General features: G+C 45.5%; 1 protein-coding gene across 7 annotated transcripts in view; it reads right to left on the bottom strand.

Moving 5' to 3' along the window:
* The window catches only part of RASGRP4 (RAS guanyl releasing protein 4), a 33,325-nt gene that overhangs the window by 752 nt on the left and 9,334 nt on the right, over positions 1-23,239 (bottom strand). For all 7 annotated transcript variants that reach the window (XM_058196226.1, XM_058196227.1, XM_058196232.1 and 4 more), the window contains 10 exons: positions 18,023-18,196; positions 16,281-16,397; positions 15,347-15,622; positions 12,727-12,807; positions 12,527-12,631; positions 10,491-10,600; positions 7,473-7,617; positions 5,641-5,677; positions 4,061-4,210; positions 365-582 (listed from right to left, as the gene is read on the bottom strand). In XM_058196226.1, the coding sequence (XP_058052209.1) occupies positions 365-582; positions 4,061-4,210; positions 5,641-5,677; positions 7,473-7,617; positions 10,491-10,600; positions 12,527-12,631; positions 12,727-12,807; positions 15,347-15,622; positions 16,281-16,397; positions 18,023-18,196 (1,413 nt within the window). The remainder of the gene's footprint in view (positions 1-364; positions 583-4,060; positions 4,211-5,640; positions 5,678-7,472; positions 7,618-10,490; positions 10,601-12,526; positions 12,632-12,726; positions 12,808-15,346; positions 15,623-16,280; positions 16,398-18,022; positions 18,197-23,239) is intronic.

Below are 23,239 nucleotides of genomic sequence, written 5' to 3' on the forward strand. Positions count from 1 at the left end.
TTCACTAGACTAGCCATGCCCAGTTCCTGCAACATCGTAGGTTTTAGCCCCCTGTCCCCTAATCATCCTGGTTGCTCTTCTCTTCCCTCTTTCTAGAGTCTCAACATCTTTATTATAGTTTGGTGACCAAAACTGGATGCAGTATATGCCACAGTCGTTAAACAAGCCAGTGGTTCTCTACTGGGCCAGTTTGGCCAATAAATGTCTTATTTTCTACCATGCTATCCTAAAATGTGTTCATGGTACTGTAAGATGCCGCAAACGGGCTAGGGAATTCTGGGAGGTGAAGTCCACACATTTTAAAGCTCCTGGGGTTGAGAAAAACAATTATTATTATTATTACTTCCCTTGTCAATATCCTCACCTTTTCCAGCTCCTTCACCAGTTCCAGGAGCTGTTTCTGGGTTTTGTTGCAACCATCTGCCGGCTGTCCCTCCTGCTCCTCAGCTGCCGAGCTAGCCTGCTCAGTCTGGGTGCTGGCATGTTTGACCATCCGGCTGCCCGGACTGCTGGACAATGAGACCACAGGACTCTTGCCCTGTTCCCATCCTGGTGGGAAGAGAAACATGTCTTCCTCTGAGCCTGCAAGATGAAAAAAAACACTAGCTTAGCCAGAGAATCGTTGTACGATCAATCCAGATTTTGGACGCGAGAGATGTTCTTGGAGTAACCATCGCCTCTTTGGCCTGGCGGTCTCTGAACTGGCTCATCTTCGGGTTGTGACACAGAACCCGGCATGGGGATACTATAGATCAGGGGTCTCCAACTGTGGCAACTTGAAGACTTGTGGACTTCAACTCCCAGAAAGCAAAGCTGGCTGAGGAACTCTGGGAATTGAAGTCCACAAGTCTTTTTTTTTTCCCAAGTTTTTCATTTTTTTATTTTTATAAAAATGTCAAATCAATGCACGAGCGGTGTAGCACCTGGGCACCATACATTCCAATGCAAATAAAACTGATCAAATTAAACATTATTACATTCAATCAATTTACATATTTCTAATAACAATACACATTTATATTAGGTTACAATCCTATCATTATTCAAATATTCCACCTATTTTTGTTATTACTTTTCTTTTTTTTTTTTTTTTTTAATTTTTTTATTATTTTTTTTGCAACAAACAAACAAAAGGAAAATACATTATTACACCCTTGTGCTATACATAAAAGGAAGATTTGGGTCTTCGGATATATCCTCATGATTGCCAAAATCCACGTTCTCGAGGTACAGGTACTGAAGCGTCCAATGTTCCAAGCGCAAAGTCCACAAATGGTTTCCAAGTCTTCCAGAAAATATCTTCTTTATACACACCACTTCTAATTTTAATATCACATGTCATTTTATCATTTAAAGCTAATTTCCACATTTCAGAATTCCACTCTTCTATTCTAAAAATCACATCTAGTTTCCAATATCTAGCTATTATAATTCTACCTATTATAATCATAATTCTAATCAATTCTTTTCATATTTTGTTAATTCTATTTCCTTAATTACCAACAATAATATAGTTTCCACTCTCAATGTTATTACTTTCCCATCATTTCAAATATCATTTTCTCCAATTGTTGCCAAAACTTTTAACCTTATCACAATTATACCACATATGTTCATAAGTCCCCAATTCCATCTCACATCTCCAACATTTTTACTAGTTTTTTATCCATTTGTGACAATCTTACTGGAGTCAAATACCATTTCCAAACAACTTTATAATTGTGCTCTTTAATCCTTATAGATAAAGTTCTCATAATTCTACTCTTCCAATTCACATTCCAATCTGATTCTGGTATTTCAATATTAAGATCTTTTTCCCAATTTGTCCTCATCACTCTTTGTAATTTTTCATCAGAATTTATAATCTTATAAACCCTACTAACGAGTCCCTTTAGCCCAATTTCATCTTTCATAATCCGAGATACTAAATATTCAAATTCAGTTTCACATCTATTTATCGAATAATTTTCCTTTAGTTTTTTTGTCCATTTTTCTATCTGTATTTTTTCAAACCAACTTAACCCTAATTTTTCAATAATTTCTTTATTCCTCCTTTCATTTCCCATAACTTTTATCCAATCTTTAATAATTTCTATATTTTCCTAATATAATGGTGATAAAATTGGTATAGTATCATTGGATATTTTTAAAGCTTTTGATTTGATTTTGATTCTGTACAATGGGAAACAATTAAAGTAATTGTGGAGGCTTTAGGCTTTGGTAATAAGTTTATACATGTTATTTCAAAATTGTACCAAAAGAGCAGTGCAAGAGTGAAGGTGAATGGAATATTAACTGAAGAGATAAAATTAGAAGCTGGTACGAGACAAGGATGTCCCCTGTCCCCAACATTATTTTTATTGGCTATGGAAATATTGACAAAAATGATAGAAAAAGATGAAGAATTAGAAGGATATAAGGGGTATAAGATAAATTTGTATGCGGATGATACTTTAATTATTTTGAAAAATGTAGAGAAAGATTTGAAAAAGATATATAAGCATTTGATAGAATTTGAAGAAATGACAGGATTGAAAGTAAATTGGTCAAAGTCAGAATTATTGATGGATAGTAATGGTAATGAGTCTGAGAATATGCAAGAGCAATTTGGGATAAGGATTAAAAACACATTGAAATATTTGGGTATAGTGCTTTCACTTAAGGTTAAAGAATTGAAAAAACTTAATTATGATGTGGTGATTAACGAAATTGAGAAGAAGATAGATAAATATAAAATTTTAAAGTTGTCTTGGTTTGGTAGAATTGCAATGTGTAAGATGATGTTGCTGCCCAAGTTCAACTTTTTATTCGAGATGCTACCACTAAATTTGACAGAGAAAGATATTGAAGGATATCAGAAAAAACTGGATAAATTTTGCAATGGTGGCAAAAGACCTAGATTAGTGAAGAAAATGTGGTATCAAAATCAAAAGGAAGGTGGATTAGGAATCCCCAAATTATTTAATTATTACTGTGCGTATGGTATCCGGATAGTGGTAAAAATACTTAAAGGTGAAGATAATTATTGGAGAGATTTAGAGTTAAGGGATATAGAGAAATTTGGATCAAGGTGGTTTTTAGATAAAGCAAATTTAAAATGTGTAAGTAGAAGTTATTGGTTAAAGGGATTAAGTAAAATGTGGAACAAATTTGTTAAAATTTTAATTCCGGATATAATCTTTTTGGGGGAGACAACTGGAATTTGGCCGATTAAAAATAATATAAAACGTAATGAAGTGATTACTTTTCTTTTTAACCAATAAAAATGTATACATTAATATTCCCTTTATCACTCAAAGTGATAGAAGTCCACAAGTCTTAAAGTTGCCAAGGTTGGAGACCCCTGCTGTAGGTTGTCTCCACAACCACAACAGAGTCTGAAATTTCTGTCGCTAAGCAAGGCAGTCGTTAAGTGAGTTTTGACCCTTTCTTGCCAGAGTTGTTAACTGAATCACAGTTGACTTGGCTTGTCTAAAGGTCGCAAAAGATTTATCACCCTAGGGCACTGCAACTGTGATAAATACATGCCGGTTGCTAAGCGGGCGAATTTTGATCATGTGACCACAGAGATGCTGCAATGGTTGTAAGTGTGAGAACCAGTTGTAAGTCACTTTTTTCAGCGCCATTGTAACCTCAAACATATGCTAAACGGAATTACCCATACAGGTCTTTGCTTACGACGGGTGTCAAACTCAATTTCATTGAGGGCCACATCAGGGCTTTGGTTGGTTGGTGGTGGGGAGGTGACTGGATGGGTGTGCCCAACTGGGTGGGCGTGGCCACCTTGACGTCACTCCCCAAACTGCTGGCATGTTTCCTTTTCGCATTGGGTAACCGGACCGAAGCAACACGGACCGGCCCCTTACATTTGCCAGGATGGCCCCACGGGCTGGATCCAGCCTGCGGGGGTGTGGGGGGGGAGGGCTTGTGTTTGACACACCTGGCTTACGATCACAAATTGGCACCAGAATCTCCATCACTAAACGAGGTGGTGGTTAAGCAAGCCATGCGTGTTCGTTTTGTTTTATTTACTTTTTTTTAACCGCCAATGGCCACGTACCAGAGCTGGGATGGTGACTCATAGCTAGCGTGGCTGTGGAGGTGCGCGACGTGCTGTCTGAGGAGGAGGAGGAGGAAGAAGGGAAGCGGTGAGTGTGACACTCCACCTCCACGTGGTTCTTGCAGTGTTTGTGACAGATCATGGCACAATCTGGAGAGGATGACAACAACGACAAAAGGCTTCAGATCAAAGCAACGAGAAGATGACTTGTCACCCTCCCTCCCAATGGCTCCTGCTGCTCCAAGTCTTCTCCAACCTGGAACTACAACCCCCATAGGGCTGGGTCAAGGCACTTTTATTGCTTCGGTACTTAAGCAACTGTCCCGATACACATTCGATGCAGGAATGCGACTTAAAGAGGTCAAACTCCAAATAAGGTTGAGATGAGGTCAGGAAAACACTCGGTTATCATTTCCGTTACAGTTTTTAAATTTAATAGCTGGAGCAGCGAGATTGTACGGTGATCCAGAACACACAGTTGTGGTTCGTTGGTACCAGAGTGTAAAGGGGGAAGTATATTTTTTTTCCCCTGCCATTTTTCCTGTGTATGTGTAATTTACCTCGCATTCCTGCGGTATTGATTTACCTCAGGATGTTCCGCTTTGCTTGACTATTTAGCTTGGTGTGTATGTAGATTGAAAATGTATTTATTTATATTTAAAATTATGAGCTGGTGTCAGCATCTATGACTTCATTGGAACACCGGCTGAAAAATCGATGAATTTCAGTTATTGGTAGCATTATTCTCCAGTTTATGATAGGCTCTGGGTGCTCCATATTGGTGGGCACGCGAGTGCCGCTCTGCCAGCCAGTTGATTTTCGGGCCTTCTGGTCCCATCAGAAGTAGGGAAACAGTCTCCGGAGGGCCTCTGGGTGGGTGGGGAAGGCCCATTTTTTGCTCTCCCCCAGCTTCCAGAGCCTTTCTAGGAGTCTGGGGAGGGCGAAAACGGGCCTTCCGGTCCCACCGGAAATTGGCAAATGGGCCGTTTTCGGCCTCTGGAGGGTGGGGAAGGCTGTTTTCACCCTCCCCAGCTTCTAGAGAGACTCTGGAGCCTGAGAAAAGCAAAAAACGGGCCTTCCGGTCCCACCGGAAGTTGGCAAATGGGCCGTTTTCAGCCTCTGGAGAGCCTCTGGGGGGTGGGGAAGGCTGTTTTCGCCCTCCCCAGGCTCCTAGAGAGGCTCTGGAGCCTGGGAAAAGCTAAAAAAGGGCCTACCGTGCCATTGAGTGCCAGGACCGTAGGGAGCATGGGGGGGTCATGCGCATGCGCAGGATCAGGACACATAAAATTATGGGTGTGGGCACGCTTGCGTGCAACCGCCCCCTCCCCCGGTCCTGGCACGCAATGGCAAAAAGGTTAGCTATCACTGCTCTAGAGGCTTGGTTGTTTCTTGCGGACGTTTCATTACCAAACTAGGTAACATCATCAGTGTTGGAAGGATGTGGAGTTTGCTAACCCTTAACCCCGTTTAAGACCCAATGGCAGCTGTCCCGATTCAGGGTGGGGTGGGACCTCCCACCTCCTCGGATTCAGGAAAGCAATTGTGCTGAGCCAACAGAGCCCAGTAGAGGGCGCACTCACCCCTGCATCTGTATCCTTGCTTGGAGACTCCCCATAGCTACATCAGGAAAGGAAGGGGGGGAAAAAAGTCACTTCAGTTTGGAAGAACCCCTTGAGACCACATTTGGAAGATGCATACAGTTCTGTGAGTTTCCCCAGCCATTTCTTGCAGATATTTTAATTTCATTTAATTTCCTTGTGGCTTCCTTTCCCAGGTTTAGAGTCACCTATGTCAAATAAACAGTTTTTTCCCGAAGGCCATCACTCTGCTAAACAAATAATTCCCTCAACACTGTCAGACTATTTACTGAATCTGCACTACTATTAATCGTTTCATAGTTCCCATCACCAATCTCTTTCCACTTATGACTGTATGACTATAACTTGTTGCTGGCAATCCTTATGATTTATATTGATATATTGATCATCAATTGTGTTGTAAACGTTGTATCTTGAGGAACGTATCTTTTCTTTTATGTACACTGAGAGCATATGCACCAAGACAAATTCCTTGTATGTCCAATCACACTTGGCCAATAAAAAATTCTATTCTATTCTATTTCTATTCTAAAAAATATACATCTTGGTTAGGGAGGTTTCCTCATTTAGTTGTTTGCAGTCCGCAGAGTTGGCTTCCAACGGGAGGGTGATGGCTGGGGAATTCTGGGAGTTGAAATCCACATCTTTTAACTTGCTAAGCATGGTGGTATTCACCCGAACCGGTAGCGGAAATTGCAGATGGGCCCGTCCACCTACCCCGGTTCTATGCTGTCCTATTTAGGCACATCTTTGAGGCTGGGCACATGCGTGTAAGGCACGTGTGCTCACATTTGCAAACCGGTAGGGAAAGTAAGTGAATACCACCAGGGGTGAAATGCTTCCAGTTCGGACCGGATTGCCCGATCCGGTAGCGATGGCAGCGGGTAGTTCGGAGAACCAGTAGCAAAAATCCCTGCCCCCCCCTTCCTCCTCCCCACAGACCTAGCTGAGCTGCACGATCATCAGAGGGTTTTTTGACTTTTAAAAGCATTTTTTCTTCGGCTAAAGAAAAAAATGCTTTTAAAAGTTAAAAAAAAAAGCCTCTGATGATTGCGTGGCTCACCTGGGATCGTCAGAACCCTTTCAAAGCATTTTTTCTAGAAGCTCTTCAGCCAAAGAGCTTGTAGAAAAAATGCTTTTAAAAGTAAAAAAAAAAAAGTTGACCAGGCCCACCCAGTCACATTAACCCCCCCATCACCAACCCATGCCCACAAAAAACCTCTGATGATCGCGCGGCTCAGCTGGGCATGGGGAGGGGCAGGGGTTTTTGCTACTGGTTCTCCGAACCACCTGCCGCCATCGCTACCGGATCGGGCGATCCGGTCTGAACCGGGAGCATTTCACCCCTGGGTCAACCTGTTCTCCAAAGTTCCAGAAAGCAAGACAGGAAACGATGGATAGAAACTAACCAAGGAGAGAAGCAACCTAGAATTAAGGAGAAATGTAATGACAGCGAGAACAATTAACAGTGGAATGATTTGCTTCCAGAAGTTGTGGATGCTCCAACATTGGAGGTTTTTAAGACTAGTTTGGACATCCATTTGTCTGAAATGGTACAGGGTGGCTGCCTGAGCAGAAGGTCCGACTAGAAGACCTTCAAGGTCCCTTCCAAGATGCCGGAAGAGGAGGACAGAGTCTAGCTGAAAAATTTCCCTTTTACCACTACTGGCCTTGGGGGTACAGGTGCCAACAACGGGCAATCCCTTCAGTTGTTTTTATTTCTTAAGTTGTGCAAAAACATCTCTTGATATTACGGTCATTTCTGCCAATGCAAAATGAGAGGGGTGGGCTATCGGAAAGGTGTGTAAACTTACAAAGCCACCACAGTGGTTGCAGAAGGTGGGTTTCTTAAAGGTGACCTCTTGGAAATCATGCAAGACCACCAGGCCCAGCTTGGAGAAGATGGCGCAGGCCCTCATGAAGTACTCCAAGAGGTCTTCTCGATTCCAGGTTCCTTCTCTGTGATAAAGAGAGACAGTTTGGTCTAGTGGTTAAGGCTAAAAACTGGGAGTTCTAGTTCCGCTGTGCCCATGAAAGCCAGTTGGGTAAATATATAGGCCAATCACCAGGTGACAGTGAGCTCCAGTCCTGCCTTAGATATGAAAGCTAGATAGGTGACTTTGAGTCAATCACCAGGAGATGGTGAGTTCTAGTACCACCTTAGACCTAAAAGCCGTCTGGGTGACTTTGGGCTAATCACCAGGAGACAGTGAGTTCTAGTTTCACCTTAGGCATGAAAACTGGCTGGGTGACTTTGGGTCAATCCCAGGAGACTGGGGATTCTAGTCCCACCTTTGGAATGAAAGGTAGCTGCATGACTTTGGGCTAATCACCTGGAAACAGGGAGTTCTAGTCCCACCTTAGGCATGAAAGCAGATGCCTGGGGAATTATGGGAGTTGAAATCGACACCTCTTAACGCTGGAAAAACACTATTTTAAATTTCTTGGGTATAACTGGTTGCTACAGTTGTGGCCCAGGCCCAAGTAGGTAGTAGGAAACTCAGTCAGTGTAAAAACAAACAAACTTTATTTGAACAGCTGAGAATTACTTCATTCTCAGCGTAGTTCAATTAAATTAAAGCAAATTCCTCTCAACACAAATTACTCAGTCCTATCACCAACCTTGGTCCAATTAGGCAAACTGCCAAAGGCCTTTCTTGGCAAACGTTCAGAAGACACCGATACAAAATAAATGCAACAAGACGAAGCTATCAACATTGTTTTCCGGCAAAGAGCCCCAATGCCGTTGCTGGTCTTTTTAAGCCTTATGGGAGGGGCCAATCATCTCTTGGCCCTACTCCCGAGTTGTCCTCTCTGCTTGAGCTGCTCTTGCCTTCTGGCAGCTCTTCTCATGCATGCATTAGGAACAGGCTCCTCCTGTTCCTCTGCCTCACTACTCTCAGTCTCTAGAGGCTCTGGAGTCTGCACCTCACTCCCTGATGGCCCCGGCCCCACCTCAGCCTCCCACGCAGAGCCATCATCCGGGCCTTCCCCAGCCTCCAGGACTGGCCCACGCTCTTCCTCAGCCTCATCGTTGTTTGACTTCAATGTCAGCTCCACAGGCTGCTGGTGGACCACAACAGCTACCATTCTGAATTGTATGTTTTGGCCACGGGTTATTTTCTGTCTCTAGCATTCATAAGCACCTAGAAACCACATGTGAAGACCTCTAAGGTCCCTTCCAACTCTGTTATTCTATTCTGAAACCATACTCAGTGCCTACACCCACTGATACTGATCCTGCACTCTTATTCTCGCCAAGGGTCTTTCCTTACCGGATGCGACCCCCCAGGCTTTGAGGATGTTGCCACTCCTGCCCTAGGATGTTGCGACCATTAGTAAATACATGCTGGTTCTCAAATGCTCAAATTTTGATCACATGTCTGTGGAGGTCCTCCATCAATTGTTAGCGCTGTTGTAACTTTGAACAGTTGTAAGTTCGACAAACTGCCTGTACTCGCAGGAGATCCAGGTGGACCTTGAATTTCAAGGAGACACCCTAGGTTTCTCCATAGAGCCAAGCTGGCGCAGTGGTTAGAGTGCAGTACTGCAGGTTACATCAGCTGACTGCTAGCTGCAGATCAGCAGTTCAAATCTCACTGGGCTCAAGGTTAGCTCAGCCTCCCATCCTTCCGAGGTGGGTCAAATGAGGACACAGATTGTTGGGGGCAAGAGGCTGACTCTGTAAACCGCTTAGAGAGGGCTGTAAAAGCACTGTAAAGCGGTATATAAAGCTATAGAGCACTGCACACCAGAACAACTAGATACAAGAACAGTTTTTTCCCCCGAAGGCCATCACTCTGCTAAACAAATAATTCCCTCAACACTGTCAAACTATTTACTAAATCTGTACTACTATTAATCTTCTCATAGTTCCCATCACCAATCTCTTTCCACTTATGACTGTATGACTGTAACTTTGTTGCTGGCAATCCTTATGATTTATATTGATATATTGACCATCAATTGTGTTGTAAATGTTGTACCTTGATGAATGTATCTTTTCTTTTATGTACACTGAGAGCATATGCACCAAGACAAATTCCTTGTGTGTCCAATCACACTTGGCTAATAAAAATTCTATTCTATTCTATTCTATTCTTCTATTCTATTCTATTCTATTCTATTCTATTCTATTCTATTCTATTCTATAAGTCTAAGTGCTATTGCTCTTCCTTCCTTCCCTTCCTTCCTTCCTTCCTTCCTTCCTTCCTTCCTTCCTTCCTTCCTTCCTTCCTTCCTTCCTTCCTTCCATCCATCCATCCATCCATCCATCGTTTGCAGTGGTTAGAATGCAGTATTGCAGGCTGACTTTACCCGCTGCCAGCAGTTCAATTCTAACCGGCTCAAGATTGACTTAGCCTTCCATCCTTCTGAGGTCAGTAAAATGAGGACCCAGATTGTTGGGTACAAGAGGCTGATTCTGTAAACTGCTTAGAGAGGGCTGTAAAAGCACTATGAAGTGGTATATACCTCTAAGTGCTATTGCCCCTTCTTCCTTCTTTCCTTCCTTCCTTCTTTCCTTCCTTCCTTCCATCCATCCATCCATCCATCCATAGTTTACAGTGGTTAGAATGCAGCATTGCAAGCTGACTCTGCCCACCGCCAGCAGTTCAATTCTGAGCGGCTCAAGGTTGACTCAGCCTTCCATCCTTCCGAGGTGGGTAAAATGAGGACCCAGATTGTTGGGGTGGGGGGGGCAAGAGGCTGACTCTGTAAAACGTTTCGAGTGGGCTGTAAAAGCACTTTGAAGCGGTATATAAGTTGCTATTGCTATTTACGGCAACCTGGCCAGGTCTCCTTTCCACGCAACCCCCCCCCCCGGTGCTTACCGTTCTCTTTCCAGGCCGTAGAAGGAGAAAGGGAAACTCATTGAAATGGTCTTGAAATCTTCCTGAGAGATGCAACCTCGTTGGTCAGGATCGTAATTCTTGAACACGGACTGGTGGAAGAAGAGAAGGGTAGAAAAACAGCCATGGAGGCACAAAAGTCTACAGAAGAATTTATTAGACTAATAGAAGAGAAGTGGTTTAGCTCAGGGTCAGTGGTGAAATCTGAACCGGTTTACTACCGGTTTACTGGCTGCGCACGTGACCCAGGGGACTCAGCAGTCGTCATAAACCTGAACTGCCTGCCAAGCCTCTGAATTTTGATCAGATACTGCAACGGTTGTAAATGTGAAAAACGATTGAAAGTCGCTTTTTTTTTCTTCAGTGTGTCTTAACATCCAACGGTCACTAAACGAATGATTGTAAGATGAGCTACTATTTGTAATTTTCACTCAGGGGAGATGGCTCAGTTTCCTAGAAATTGCATGCTTTTTATGCATGCAAAACATGCTCTTCAGCTACCACCAATTTCCGCTTCGCACTTCAGAAGTCTATAAGGGTGATTGAAATAAATCTTTGACTTTCAGCCTGCCCTATTTCTTTCTTCGCCACATCCTCTTTTTCCCAAACCTGTGACCTATATGCTGTTCTCAATTCCCTCCCCATCCCCAAGATTGGGTGGCAGTCCTGTGTAGATTCTCAACCTCCCCAAATTTCCTACGCAAAGTAGGGTATGGGCCTGGCCAGGAAAGTTCCTTATTTCTCCTGCCGTGATTTTCAAAAAGTTGCAGCTCTTGAGAGGCAAAAAAAACCCCAGCTAAATCGTAGTAGATCGGAGGAAAAAAAAGGTTAAATTCTTCCCTTTTTGGCAATGCTGAGGCTACTTGATAAAAGTCATCCCAAACTTCTTTGCTATTTCTAATGGTGTCTTTGGAGATCTATTGGGTTTATGTAGGAGCATCTAAAACCACCATCTGCTAATTTGACACTATTAGGCAGTGCTCCTCAACCTGGTAACTTTAGGATGTTCAGACTTCGACTCCCAGAATTCTCCAGCCAGCGAAGACGTTTCGACTTTGACTCCCAGAATTCTCCAGCCAGCGAAGACATTTCGACTTCGACTCCCAGAATTCTCCAGCCAGCGAAGACTTTGGACTTCGACTCCCAGAATTCTCCAGCCAGCAAAGACTTTGGACTTCGACTCCCAGAATTCTCCAGCCAGCAAAGACATTTCGACTTAGACTCCCAGAATTCTCCAGCCAGCGAAGACGTTTCGACTTCGACTCCCAGAATTCTCCAGCCAACAAAGGCATTTGGACTTCAACTCCCAGAATTCTCCAGTCAGCAAAAGCTGCCTGGAGAATTCTGGGAGTTGAAGTCCACATGTCTTAAAATTGCCAAGGTTGAGAAACACAGCTTTAAGGTGCTATTTAGCAATATGGGATATGAGTTGGGGGAGGAGGGGGGTGCTTGGATGTAGACCCCCTACCCTGCAAGCTAAGGAAGCCTGGTGGTGGTGTTTGCTTTTCTCCTCTCTCTCCATTAGCCATGCGCAACCTTGTTTTCAGCAGTGTGTTTTATTTGTAGAAGAGGATGTGGTTGGAGTGGCCGGATTTGAGCTTCTTCCTTTAACAGAAAAGGAGGGGTGCTGGGTGGAAAAGGGGAGGAGAAAAGCGGGAACTGGACTTGGCCACTGTGAGGGGGGGGGGAAGTGGGGGGGTGTAAGCACAGATTGGGGCCATAATGTGGGAAAATGCCAGGCTGACTGATGTGCCACAGATGGGGTTTGAGAGAGAGCTGATGATGTTACCTAGTTGGGTCATGAAACGTCGGCAAGAAAACCACCAAGCTCAGAGAGCACCAAGGACCGCACAGTCCTCCTCCTCCTCCTCCCACACCCTTTTAGCACTGATGACGTTACCTAGTTGGGTCATGAAACATCTGCAAGAAAACCACCAAGCTCAGAGGGCACCAAGGAGCCCACAGTTCAACCCTGAGCTACGTATGTTCTCTTTTCTCGAGTGCTTCGATTGTCCTACCTCCACCATCTGCTGGATGTGCCTTTTGACGGCGAGACGATCCGGCTTGTTGGCTACTCTGGGGGCCCACTCCACAACCACCGGGGGCTTGAACTGGGTGGACGGCTGCAAAGGAAAAAAAAAAAGGGAGAAGAGAACTTTAAGAAACAGGACCCTCAGGGAAGACCCGGCCCTTCCTTGGGCCTTTGTCCTCCTCTTACCAGCAATTTGAGGGAGCGAGGTTCACGAGAGTACGAGAGGGCATAGATTTCCTCCTCCGAGTAGTAGAGGTCCAAGGAGAGCTGGAAAGCAAGAAGGCATTTTAGAGCAAAAGAAACACATTTAAGACCCCAACATCTCATGAACGTTGGCCAAGAACTATTGCTATTTTGATGGCTTCATGATGGACGGCTGGTGCACACCTGACTACTTCTAGGTCATACCTGGGCATTACTGGCAGGGGTGGGTTTCAAATTTTTTACTACCGGTTCTGTGGGTGTGTTTACTGCAAAATCTCCATTTCCTCCCGATCAGGTGGGACTCGGGAGGCAGAGATGGGGGTGGGACCAGTCAGAATTTTTACTACCGGTTCCCCGAACTATTCAAAATTTCCGCTACCGCTACCGCTTCTCCAGAACTGGTCAGAACCTGCTGAAACCCACCTCTGATTACTGGGCCACATCCAGCCCTTTGTCTGTCCGTGTCTGACTCCTATGGATTGCTTTTATTTTGAAGCAATTTTTTTTAAAAAAAATTATATATATGCATGCATTGCCTATGCACCTTCACAGCCTTCTTGATTTGGTCCTCCACAACAGTCTTAATTCCTCATGTGGCCCCTTGGGAAAATGAATTCCCTGTTCTAGGCGGTTGAACAGCCAAAGCAAAAGCCAAATAGCATCTCCCCTTTTGCCCCATGCTTACGAAAGCAAACGGCCATGGAACCTCCAGAAAGAAGGGGCCAGCCCGCTTGAGTGAATCCAGACCCCAAGGCTAGAGTGGTTCTTGGTTCCATCTTTCTCCCGCATCTGGTTCCCATCTCCCATCCTGGATAAGCTGTTCGGGGTGACTTCCTCCTACAATGCCAGTCCTCATTCCAGCACTACAGCCCTTCTCTTAACTAGCGATACTGCAGCCTGTGCCATCTTGGCTGGCGCCGGGTTCGAAACTCCCATCCTCGTGAAGAATAAACCGGGAAGGATGGGAGTCCAATGGGTCTGGAAGGTTGCAAAGATTCCCTATGCAGCCTGTAGTCGTGCCTTCACCCTGCCTGGGTTGCTAAGCAACATCTGCATCACTGTGCTCCGTGGCCACGCCCACACTGGCTGCTGCTAGGCAACCAGGAGTCCTGGGTTAGGCCCGACCATCTTTTCGGCTGCCAGCCGGGCCCATATTTCTGTATCAAGAGAGTCCAAGAGAATACAGCCGTTTGGATGACTGAGTCAACCCCACTAGGCCCAGGGAAAGCCAGGCCGGCCCTCTTTGCCTGTAGTGGGAGGCGGTTGCTAGGCAACCCTGCAGCTCTTGTAGACTCTCCTCCTGGAGGAGAGGTTTCTAAGCAACACCATAGGTTGGAGGCCTGTAGAAGAGATGGTTGCCTGTTGTTGGGCCCCGGGTCTGACCAAAAGGCAGTATTTGAAGGTCTGCCACCCTCTGCGTTTCCCCATCTGTGTGCCAGACAGTATATAAATAATATAAATAGTAATATAATGATACGATATCACAGGCCACACAGTCCAGGCAGGGACGTCTGCAAAGGCTATTTCCTGACAGAACAATTAATCAACGGAATAGTTGCCTGCCAGAGTGTGGGTACATCGTCACCGGAGATTTTCAAGAAAAATATTGGATTTTCAAGAAAAAAAATATTATCCAGGATGGTATAAGGCGGGAGCCCCCAACCTTTTGGGCACTAGGGACCACTTCCTCGGAGAGAGGTTTTCCCATGGACCGAAAAGGGCATTGTTTCATGCGCTGCCTGCTTGTGTGGCCCTGTTTCTGGTATGCCACAGACTGGGGGCTGGGGACCTCTGATATAAGATCTACTATCGTGGTCAGGGAGTTAAAGTAGAAGACCTCGAAGGTCCCTCCTAGCCATATAATTCTATGAATGCTGGCAGGAAAAAGTCCATGTTCTTCTAACGTGGAGCCAGATTAACCATGGTTTAGTTTGACTCCAGTTGTGTTCTGTCCTCCTTCGCCTCCGTCCAAGTGATGGCTTAATTAGCCAGCACTATCAGCTCTGGCAGCAGAATAGCGAATGTCTGCCAAGTTCTCTGATATCTCCCTCGATGCTGGTGAGTCACTTCAGCTCTCAGTTAATCAGTTGATTTGCCGGCTATGAAGAGACACAGCAGTGCTCACTGCCTTTATATCTGTGGGGTGTGGCTCCATGACTCAGCACTTCCTAGGCCTGCCCCACCCCTGCTTCTGTTGTTCCCTCCTCTCCTGCCTACGAAACCTAGGATCCAGCCAGGCCTGATTGCTATCAGCTGGGTCTGAAGGCGTGGCCTGGGGGGGGAAAGAGTCAGGGGACGGAGGCCTCGTTATCTCTTCCACCTGGCCTGGTTCTGGCTCCTGGAGCTGAGCCAGGGAAGCCGGTGCTCCCGAGGTAAGTCCTGATGGCCCTTCCCCCTCACTTTCTGAGTCACTTTCTGGCAGCAGGCCCGGCTCCAAGTCACTGTCTGGCAGGAGGCCCGGCTTGGGGGGCGCAGACACAAGTTGTCTCCAAAGGCAGCCAAAAGGACTTCCTTCAATCTGCCCACCATTGGACCACCTGCACCTCAGTCTGTCCATTGACCGTCCCGTGGTCTCCATGAGTTCTCCAAGGATCTTTCTTACCGTCAGCAGATGCACCAGGTCCTTGTTGGCTTCGAAGGGCGGCTGAGCCCGTTGCTGCAACCGGAATTCCCACACCGGCTCGTAGAGCCTCTGCAGTTTGCTCAGGTTGAGACGTCCGCCCTCTACGCGGTCCGGGAGGGCTTCGTGCAAGGTCACCAGGTCCTTGAGGTGGACTCCCACAATGGGGATCTTGAAGTCTTTGCAATCGGCGTAAGCCCGACGGTACGCCCCATAGTTTCCACTTGACGAGAGCAATTCGGTCATTTCAGCAAGCACCTGCACGAAGAAGGGAAAGGTAGAGTCCAGAAAAGAAAGGATCAATCCCATGTCAACCCTCGAGCAACACACCCTTTCTGAAGAACCCCTTTCAAAACGAATTCATGGATTCGTCGTTTTCTTGGCTTCTGACAAGCACAGCCCATGGGAGAAACCAGATTCACTTAATGACCGCATGATTAACTTAAGGGTCCCTTAACTGTGGCAAAAGAAGATTGTAAAATGGGACCCAACTGACTTAACTGTCTTGGTTAGCAACGGAAATGTTGGGCTCAATTGTGGTCGTAAGGTGAGGCCCTACCTGTACAACCACCTCATACTGAGGGGGAAAAAAACCATACTAATGGGCTCACCCAACCTTCAGAACCCATATCTGAAAGAACGCCCAGCATTTCAGGGACTTGGCATGAGATATGGGCATCCTGTAGACCTGGGGTCTTCAACCTTGGCAACTTTAAAACCTGTGGACTTCAACTCCCAGAATTCGCCAAACCAGCATTGGAGTTGAAGTCCACAAGTCTTAAAGTTCCCACGGTTGGAGACTCCTGTTGTAGACAGTCAAGAGGCAGGATACTGACGTGGACACGGCTACCTTTGGGATACTTCACCGAGGCTAAACACCTCCTCTCTTTTGCCCTCAGGAGGGCTCTTTCCTTACCTTGGTGACCTCGGAAGGTAGAAGCGCATGGGTCTCCTTTAGGCGAGCAATGGTGGTGTGGCAAAGCCCTCCCACAATTGCCATGAGCGTATTGAAGTTCTGCAGCTGCCTTAATTTCTGCAACAAGAGGACAATCCAAGAGAGGATCTTTAAGCGGATCGCAAGCGGAAAGAGTTGGCTTCTTCAAAGACTCCTCAACGTTTGACGGGAGCTAATTTTCAAACCTGGATGCCCACATGGGTGCCATCTTCTAGAAACGTGGGAGAAACAACCTGGGTTTGATAAGCTCGGAAGAAATGTATTTGGTCCGTAATCAACGTTTGCAATCTTTCTAGCTGGCTTCTGACAAGCAAAGCCAACGGGGGAAACTGGATTTACTTAATGACTGCACGATCCACTTCATAACCGTGGCAAATCAAACCGTAAAATGGGGTAGGAGGACTTATTGAACAAGCTCCTGGTTTAGCAATGGAAATTCCCAATCGTGGCCGTGAGTTGAGAACTACCTGTAGTTTCTAACCGACGGAATACAAAATGAGACAAAAATGTAACCGCGTGGAAGAAGTCATTTTTAGAGCCAGCTGCCAGAAAAAGCCAGAAAAAGCTCTCTCATCTTCCCAGTGGCAACCAGTTTGATCAGTCTAGATTGAGAACTTTCCATCTGGATCTTACTCAGCCATTGAGACTTTTGAGTAGTTTGGAGAACCGGTAGTAAAAATTCTAACTGGCCCCGCCCCCATCTATTCTCTGTCTCCTGAGTCCCAGCTGATTGGGAGGAAATGGGGATTTTGCAGTATCCTTCTGCTGGATTGGGGAAGGAATGGAGATTTTACAGTGTCCTTCCCCTGCCACGCCCACCAAGCCACACCCACAGAACCGATAGTAAAAAAATTTGAAACCCACTACTGCACCAAAGCTCAGATTCATTTTAGGCCTGGCAGCTAATGAATCGTCTGGCTTATCATCTAAATTCCTCGGTCTCTGCCCACAACAAAATTCCTCTCCTAGGTCACCAGCTCAGAGCTTCCTTGTACTCCAGGCATCGTACAATTTTATAAAATAAATAAGGTAAAGGTTCCTCCGCACATATATGCTACTAGTTTCCGGCTCTAGAGGGCGGTGCTCCTCTTTGTTTCAAAGCCGAAGAGCCAGCGCTGTCCAAAGACGTCTCCGTGGTCATGTGGCCGGCATGACTCAACGCCGAAGCCGCACGGAGCGCTGTTACCTTCCCACCGAAGGCACTCCCTGTTTTTTCTACTTGCATTTTTTTCATGCTTTCGAACTGCTAGGTTGGCAGAAGCTGGGACAAGGAACGGGAGCTCATCCTATTACGCAGCACTAGGGATTCGAGTCGCTGAACTGCTGAGCTTTCTGATCAACAAGCTGAGTGTCTTAGCCACTGAGCCACCCCACCATGAAATAAACGGTGAGCATCAAACTTCCACCTGTGGTTAAGATCCACCTCTTCTGCTCGGGAGGTGGCCCAGAAAGAATATTTCTCCACCCACACCCACCCGTTGCAAAAATGCAAGCAAAGCCATGCCATTCTCCACCTTCGCATCGGTTTTGCTGATTGACGTCACCTCCCCACCATCCAACCCCAGAGAAGGTGTCTCCATCAGTGTTTGTCTCGGCAGAGCAACCACGAAAGGAACAGAAACATCCTTTTGTGTCTCTTCCCCCCCACCCACTGCATGGCCCAAGACCCCCAATCGTCTGTTTCTTTCCAGTGAGGACCTTACCTGGGTCACATGGATGAACTTGGTGAAGACTTCTGCTCGCTGCTGGGCTGTGGGACGCTTGAGGATCATCACTTGCACCCACTGGGAGATGCTGTTGAACAAGGTAATTGCGCGTTCCAGGGCTGAGATTCCGTGCACAGATCCACGCAGCACGTAATTCTGGAAATCCAAGTACTGGGCAACATACAATGATAAAAGGTAAGAACCGGTCTTGCTGGATTAAACTGAGTCTTAACTAAATCCAAGGTTCTGTTTTCCCCAATGACTCACTGGGGAAGCCACTTTGAAGTCAATTAAAGTACTAGCAGTACTAGGAATCGGGCAGTGGTGAAATGTAAAATTTGTTATTACTGGTTCTGTGGGCCTGGCTTGGTGGGAGGGGAGTAATGTGACTGGGTGGGCGTGGCCAATTTTTTTTTTACTTTTGAAAGCATTTTTTCTACAACCTCTTCGGGCCGAAGAGGTTTTAGAAAAAATGCTTTTAAAAGGCCCCTCTGATGATCCCAGCTGAGCCATGTGATCATCAGAGGCTTTTTTTTTTACTTTTAAAAGCATTTTTTCAGCCAAAGATGATGATCGCACGGCTCAACTGGGCATGGGGGCGGGCAGGGGTTTTTGCTACCGGTTCTCTGAAACACCTGCCACAATTGTTACCGGATCAGGTGGTCCGGTCCGAACCGGGAGCATGTCACCCCTGGAATCGGGTGGCAGGCCCAGAATTTTGAGGGGGCAAGCAGAACAGGTTCCCAAAATTGTTACCTGAGGTAAAAATGGGGCAAATTCCTTTCTTGCATTCCAATTTTAAATTTACATTTGGTTATTTTATTTTTTTTAAATCCACACCTTCAAAAATGCACTGCACCATTCAAGTTTGATACCAGTTCCTGAAAGGGCTTTGGAAGCAGTGGACAAAATTTTAAGGATCCATTAATGCTCCACATCAGTGGTAGAGATAGATGGTAGAGGACAGGAAGATCTGGAAGAAGGTTGTCCATGGGGTCACGATGGGTCGGACATGACTTCACAACTAACAACAACAACAACAATGTTTCACAGGTCATTTTCAAGGCTGTTACGTGGGAAGTCCTTGACTTACACCCGCAACTGAGCCCCAAATTTCTGCTGTTAAGCCAGTTGGCCCTTGTTAGATGACAGTGAGAGCAATCAACCCATGGAACAGAAGTTGCCTTCGGAAGTTGTGGGAGCTTCATCCCTGGAAGCTTTCAAGAAGAGACTGGACTGCCATCTGTCAGAAATGGTGAAGGGTCTCCTGCTTGGGCGGGGGTGGGGTTGGGCTAGATGACCTACAAGGTCCCTTCCAACTCTGTTATTCTGTTATGTGAGTTCTGTTAGGTCATTAAGGGAATCCGGCTTCTCGCATTGACTTGGCTTGTCGGAAGCCGGCTGGGAAGGTAGCAAAGGGATGATCATGTGACACACACACCCCGCCAAGCCATACAACTGTCATCAATGCACACCAGTTGCCCTGCCCCCGAATTTGGATCACATGACTCTGGGGGATGCTGTTGGAGTTGTAAACTTTTTCAGTGCTGTTGCAACTCCGGTCACTAAACGAATGGTTTTAAGCCGAGGACCAGCACACTTCGCAGCTGGAATTTCTATTCTGTTGCCTTCTCCAAACGGGGAAGAGGTAGAATTTGGTACAGAGACAGAAAGACGTAGAAAGACGCAAGGCCCTATCTTCTGCGTTGATCTGGAATTTCCACCAGACAGGAAATTTCCACATTTCCTGTGGGCCTCTAGATGGTTAGTACACCGTGCCCTGGCTCACTAGGAAGTTTTGGCTGGTGGGCTTGTGGGAGAGAGAAGGTCATTGATGTTGTATTAGATATCACTCTGGTGCAACCAAGGACGCAAATGCTTCGGGCGTCGTTTGCCAGAAATCTGAAGCAACCAGTGACCGAGGAAAAAAAATCAGTAGGCTGCAAGGCAACAGTCACGGGTAACACAACATTTCAATTGCCCAAATTGGGCACCAACAAGACATGTGGTTGATGCATAATTCCACCCTAAAGGTCAAGGAGGCAGTCGCTCTTAAGATGCTCAAAGAGATGACATATTCTCAAATATATCAATATAAAGAACATATAACATAACATAACATAACAACAGAGTTGGAAGGGACCTTGGAGGCCTTCTAGTCCAACCCCCTGCCCAGGCAGGAAACCCTACACCATCTCAGTCAGATGGTTATCCAACATTTTCTTAAAAATTTCCAGTGTTGGAGCATTCACAACTTCTGCAGGCAAGTCGTTCCACTTATTAATTGTTCTAACTGTCAGGAAATTTCTCCTTAGTTCTAAGTTGCTTCTTTCTTTGATCAGTTTCCACCCATTGCTTCTTGTTCTACCCTCAGGTGCTTTAGAGAACAGCCCGACTCCCTCTTCTTTGTGGCAACCCCTGAGATATTGGAACACAGCTATCATGTCTTATATATGAATATATATATATTATATTATATATATTATATATATATAATTATATATATATATTATATAATATATATCAATATATATATTATATATTGATCATCAATTGTGTTGTAAATGTTGTACCTTGATGAACGTATCTTTTCTTTTATGTACACTGAGAGCATCTGCACCAAGACAAATTCCTTTTGTGTCCAATCACACTTGGCCAATAAAATTCTATTCTATTCTAATATATATATAATATTATATTATATATATCATATGACGAATATATATTATATATATCATATTATAATATATATATCATATGAAGAATGGTTGCTGGAACTGGGTATGTCTAGTCCAGTGTTCACCAACCAGTGGTCCGTAGGCCACCAGTGGTCCATGAGAAAATGTTGGTGGTCCACAGGAAAATTATTTGCATTTTATATATTGCACTAAATACTATTTATCTTTTTAAAAATTTCATATTAGTGGTCCACAGGATTTAAAATTATGAATTTAGTGGTCCCCGAGGTCTGAAAGGTTGGTGACCCCTGGTCTAGTCTGATGAAAAGAAGGATTAGGGCAACATGAGAGCAGTCTTCCAATATCTCAGGGGCTGCCCCAAAGAAGAGGGAGTCAAGCTATTCTCCAAAGCCCCTGAAGGCAGGATAAAGAGCAATGGGTGGAAACTAATCAAGGAGAGAAGCAACCTAGAACAAAGGGGAAATTTCCTGACAGCGAGAACAATTAGTCAGTGGAACAACTTGCCTCCAGAAGTTTATAAATGCTCCAACACTGGAAGTTTTTACGAAGAGAGTGGCTAACCATTTGTCTGAAGTGGTGTAGGGTTTCTTGTCTAAGCAGGGAGTTGGACTAGATGACCTCAAAGGTCCCTTCCAACTCTTGTTATTCTATTCTAGTCAAACTTGCACCATTTTAAGATGGCTGGACTTCAACTCCCAGAATTCCCCAGCCAGCCACGCTGAGTTTGCAATGGAAGATTGCATTTGACCCCCACAACGGGGTGCAATATTTTCCCTTCATCTCAGCCGTTGCCCTGTGAATAACCGGCCAACGATTAATGCAAGGAAGAAGGTCTCATGGCCGGTTGAATTCGTATCTGCAAGACGTGAATTTGAAAGGACCCTGAGGTTAAAACATATGAAGCAGTGGTGAAATCCAATTATTTTTACTACCGGTTCTGTGGGCATGACATGGTGTGGCTTGGTGGGCATGGCTTATGGGCGTGGCAGGGGAGAATACTGCAAAATTTCCATTCCCACCACACTCCAGGGGAAGGATATTGCAAAAATCCCCATTCCCACCCTACTCTGGGGCCAGCCAAAGGTGGTATTTGACATTTCTCTGAATTACTCAACATTTCTGCTACCGGATCTCCAAACTGCTCAAAATGTCTGCTACCAGTTCTCCAGAACCTGTCAGAACCTGCTGGATTTCACCCCTGATATGAAGAAAGGTTGCAGGAATTGGGTATGTCTAGTTTAGAGAAAAGAAGACTAGGACGTGATAGCAGTCTTCCAATATTTGACGGGCTGCCACAAAGAAGAGGGGGTCAACCAGTGGTGGGATTCAGCCAGTTCGCACCACTTCGGGGGAACCGGTTGTTAACTTTCTGAGCAGTTTGGCAAACTGGTTGTTGGAAGAAATCATTAGGGCAGAGAACCAGTTGTTAAAATTACTGCAATCCCATCACTGGGGTCAACTTATTCGCCAAAGCACTTGAAGACAAGAAAAAATGGATGGAAACGAATCAGAGAGAAGCAACCTAGAACAAAGGAGAAATTTCCTGACAGTGAGAACAATTAACCAGTGGAACAGCTTGCCACCAGAAGTTGTAGGTGCACCATCACTGGAGGCTTTTAAGACGAGACTGGACAGCCACTTGTGCAAAGGGTTGGAATAGAAGACCTCCAAGGCAACAACTTGCCTGCAGAAGTTGTGAATGCACCAACACTGGAAATTTTTAAGAAAATGTTGGATAGCCATTTGTCTGAAATGGTGTAGGGTTTCCTGCCTTGGCAGGGGGTTGGACTAGAAGACCTCCAAGGTCCCTTCCAACTCTGTTACTCTGTTAATCATACCCTCTTTATATGAAGGACTTTCATTTTTACTTTGGGTTAGATATCCATGCACACACACACACACACACACACACACACACACACACATTCTTTAAATAGTAAAACAGTGGACATCTTAGCTGGTTATGGGTAAGTATCACCATTGCTATTCCAGTGAGAGAGAGATCATTGTGGTTTCAAAATAGGAACTTCTTCCTTTGGTTGAGGAAGTTCCTATTTTGAAGCCAGGGTGATCTAATAAAGTGTTTCTCAACCACAGCAACTTTAAGTTGTACGGACTTAATGTTCCTGCTGGCTGGATTCCAATAAAGGAGAATATTTGTAGCTCAGATTGAAACGTGGGGCCCTTGGTGCTCCCTCTCTGAGCTTGCTTGCTCTCTTGCAGATGTTGCCTTATCCTAACTAGGTGACATCAGCACTGATGGTGTTACCTTAGTATGGTGATGAAACGTCTCCAAGAAAACAACCAGGCTCAGAGACCGCCAAGGGCTGGGAAACACTGGTGTGTTGTGACTCCGGCCCTCGAGCCTGTTCCCATGGAGGAGAGTGACTCGGAAACTGAGGGAGAGGAGCCAGCAAGGCCTCCCTCGCCAGGACCGTCCTCACTGGCACCGCCCCAAGTTCCACCTGCAGGCCAGGAGGAGGAGCTGACAAGGCCTCCCTCTCCCGCACCCTCC

This window comes from Ahaetulla prasina, chromosome 10, assembly GCF_028640845.1.
Source record: "Ahaetulla prasina isolate Xishuangbanna chromosome 10, ASM2864084v1, whole genome shotgun sequence".
Lineage (NCBI taxonomy): Eukaryota > Metazoa > Chordata > Lepidosauria > Squamata > Colubridae > Ahaetulla > Ahaetulla prasina.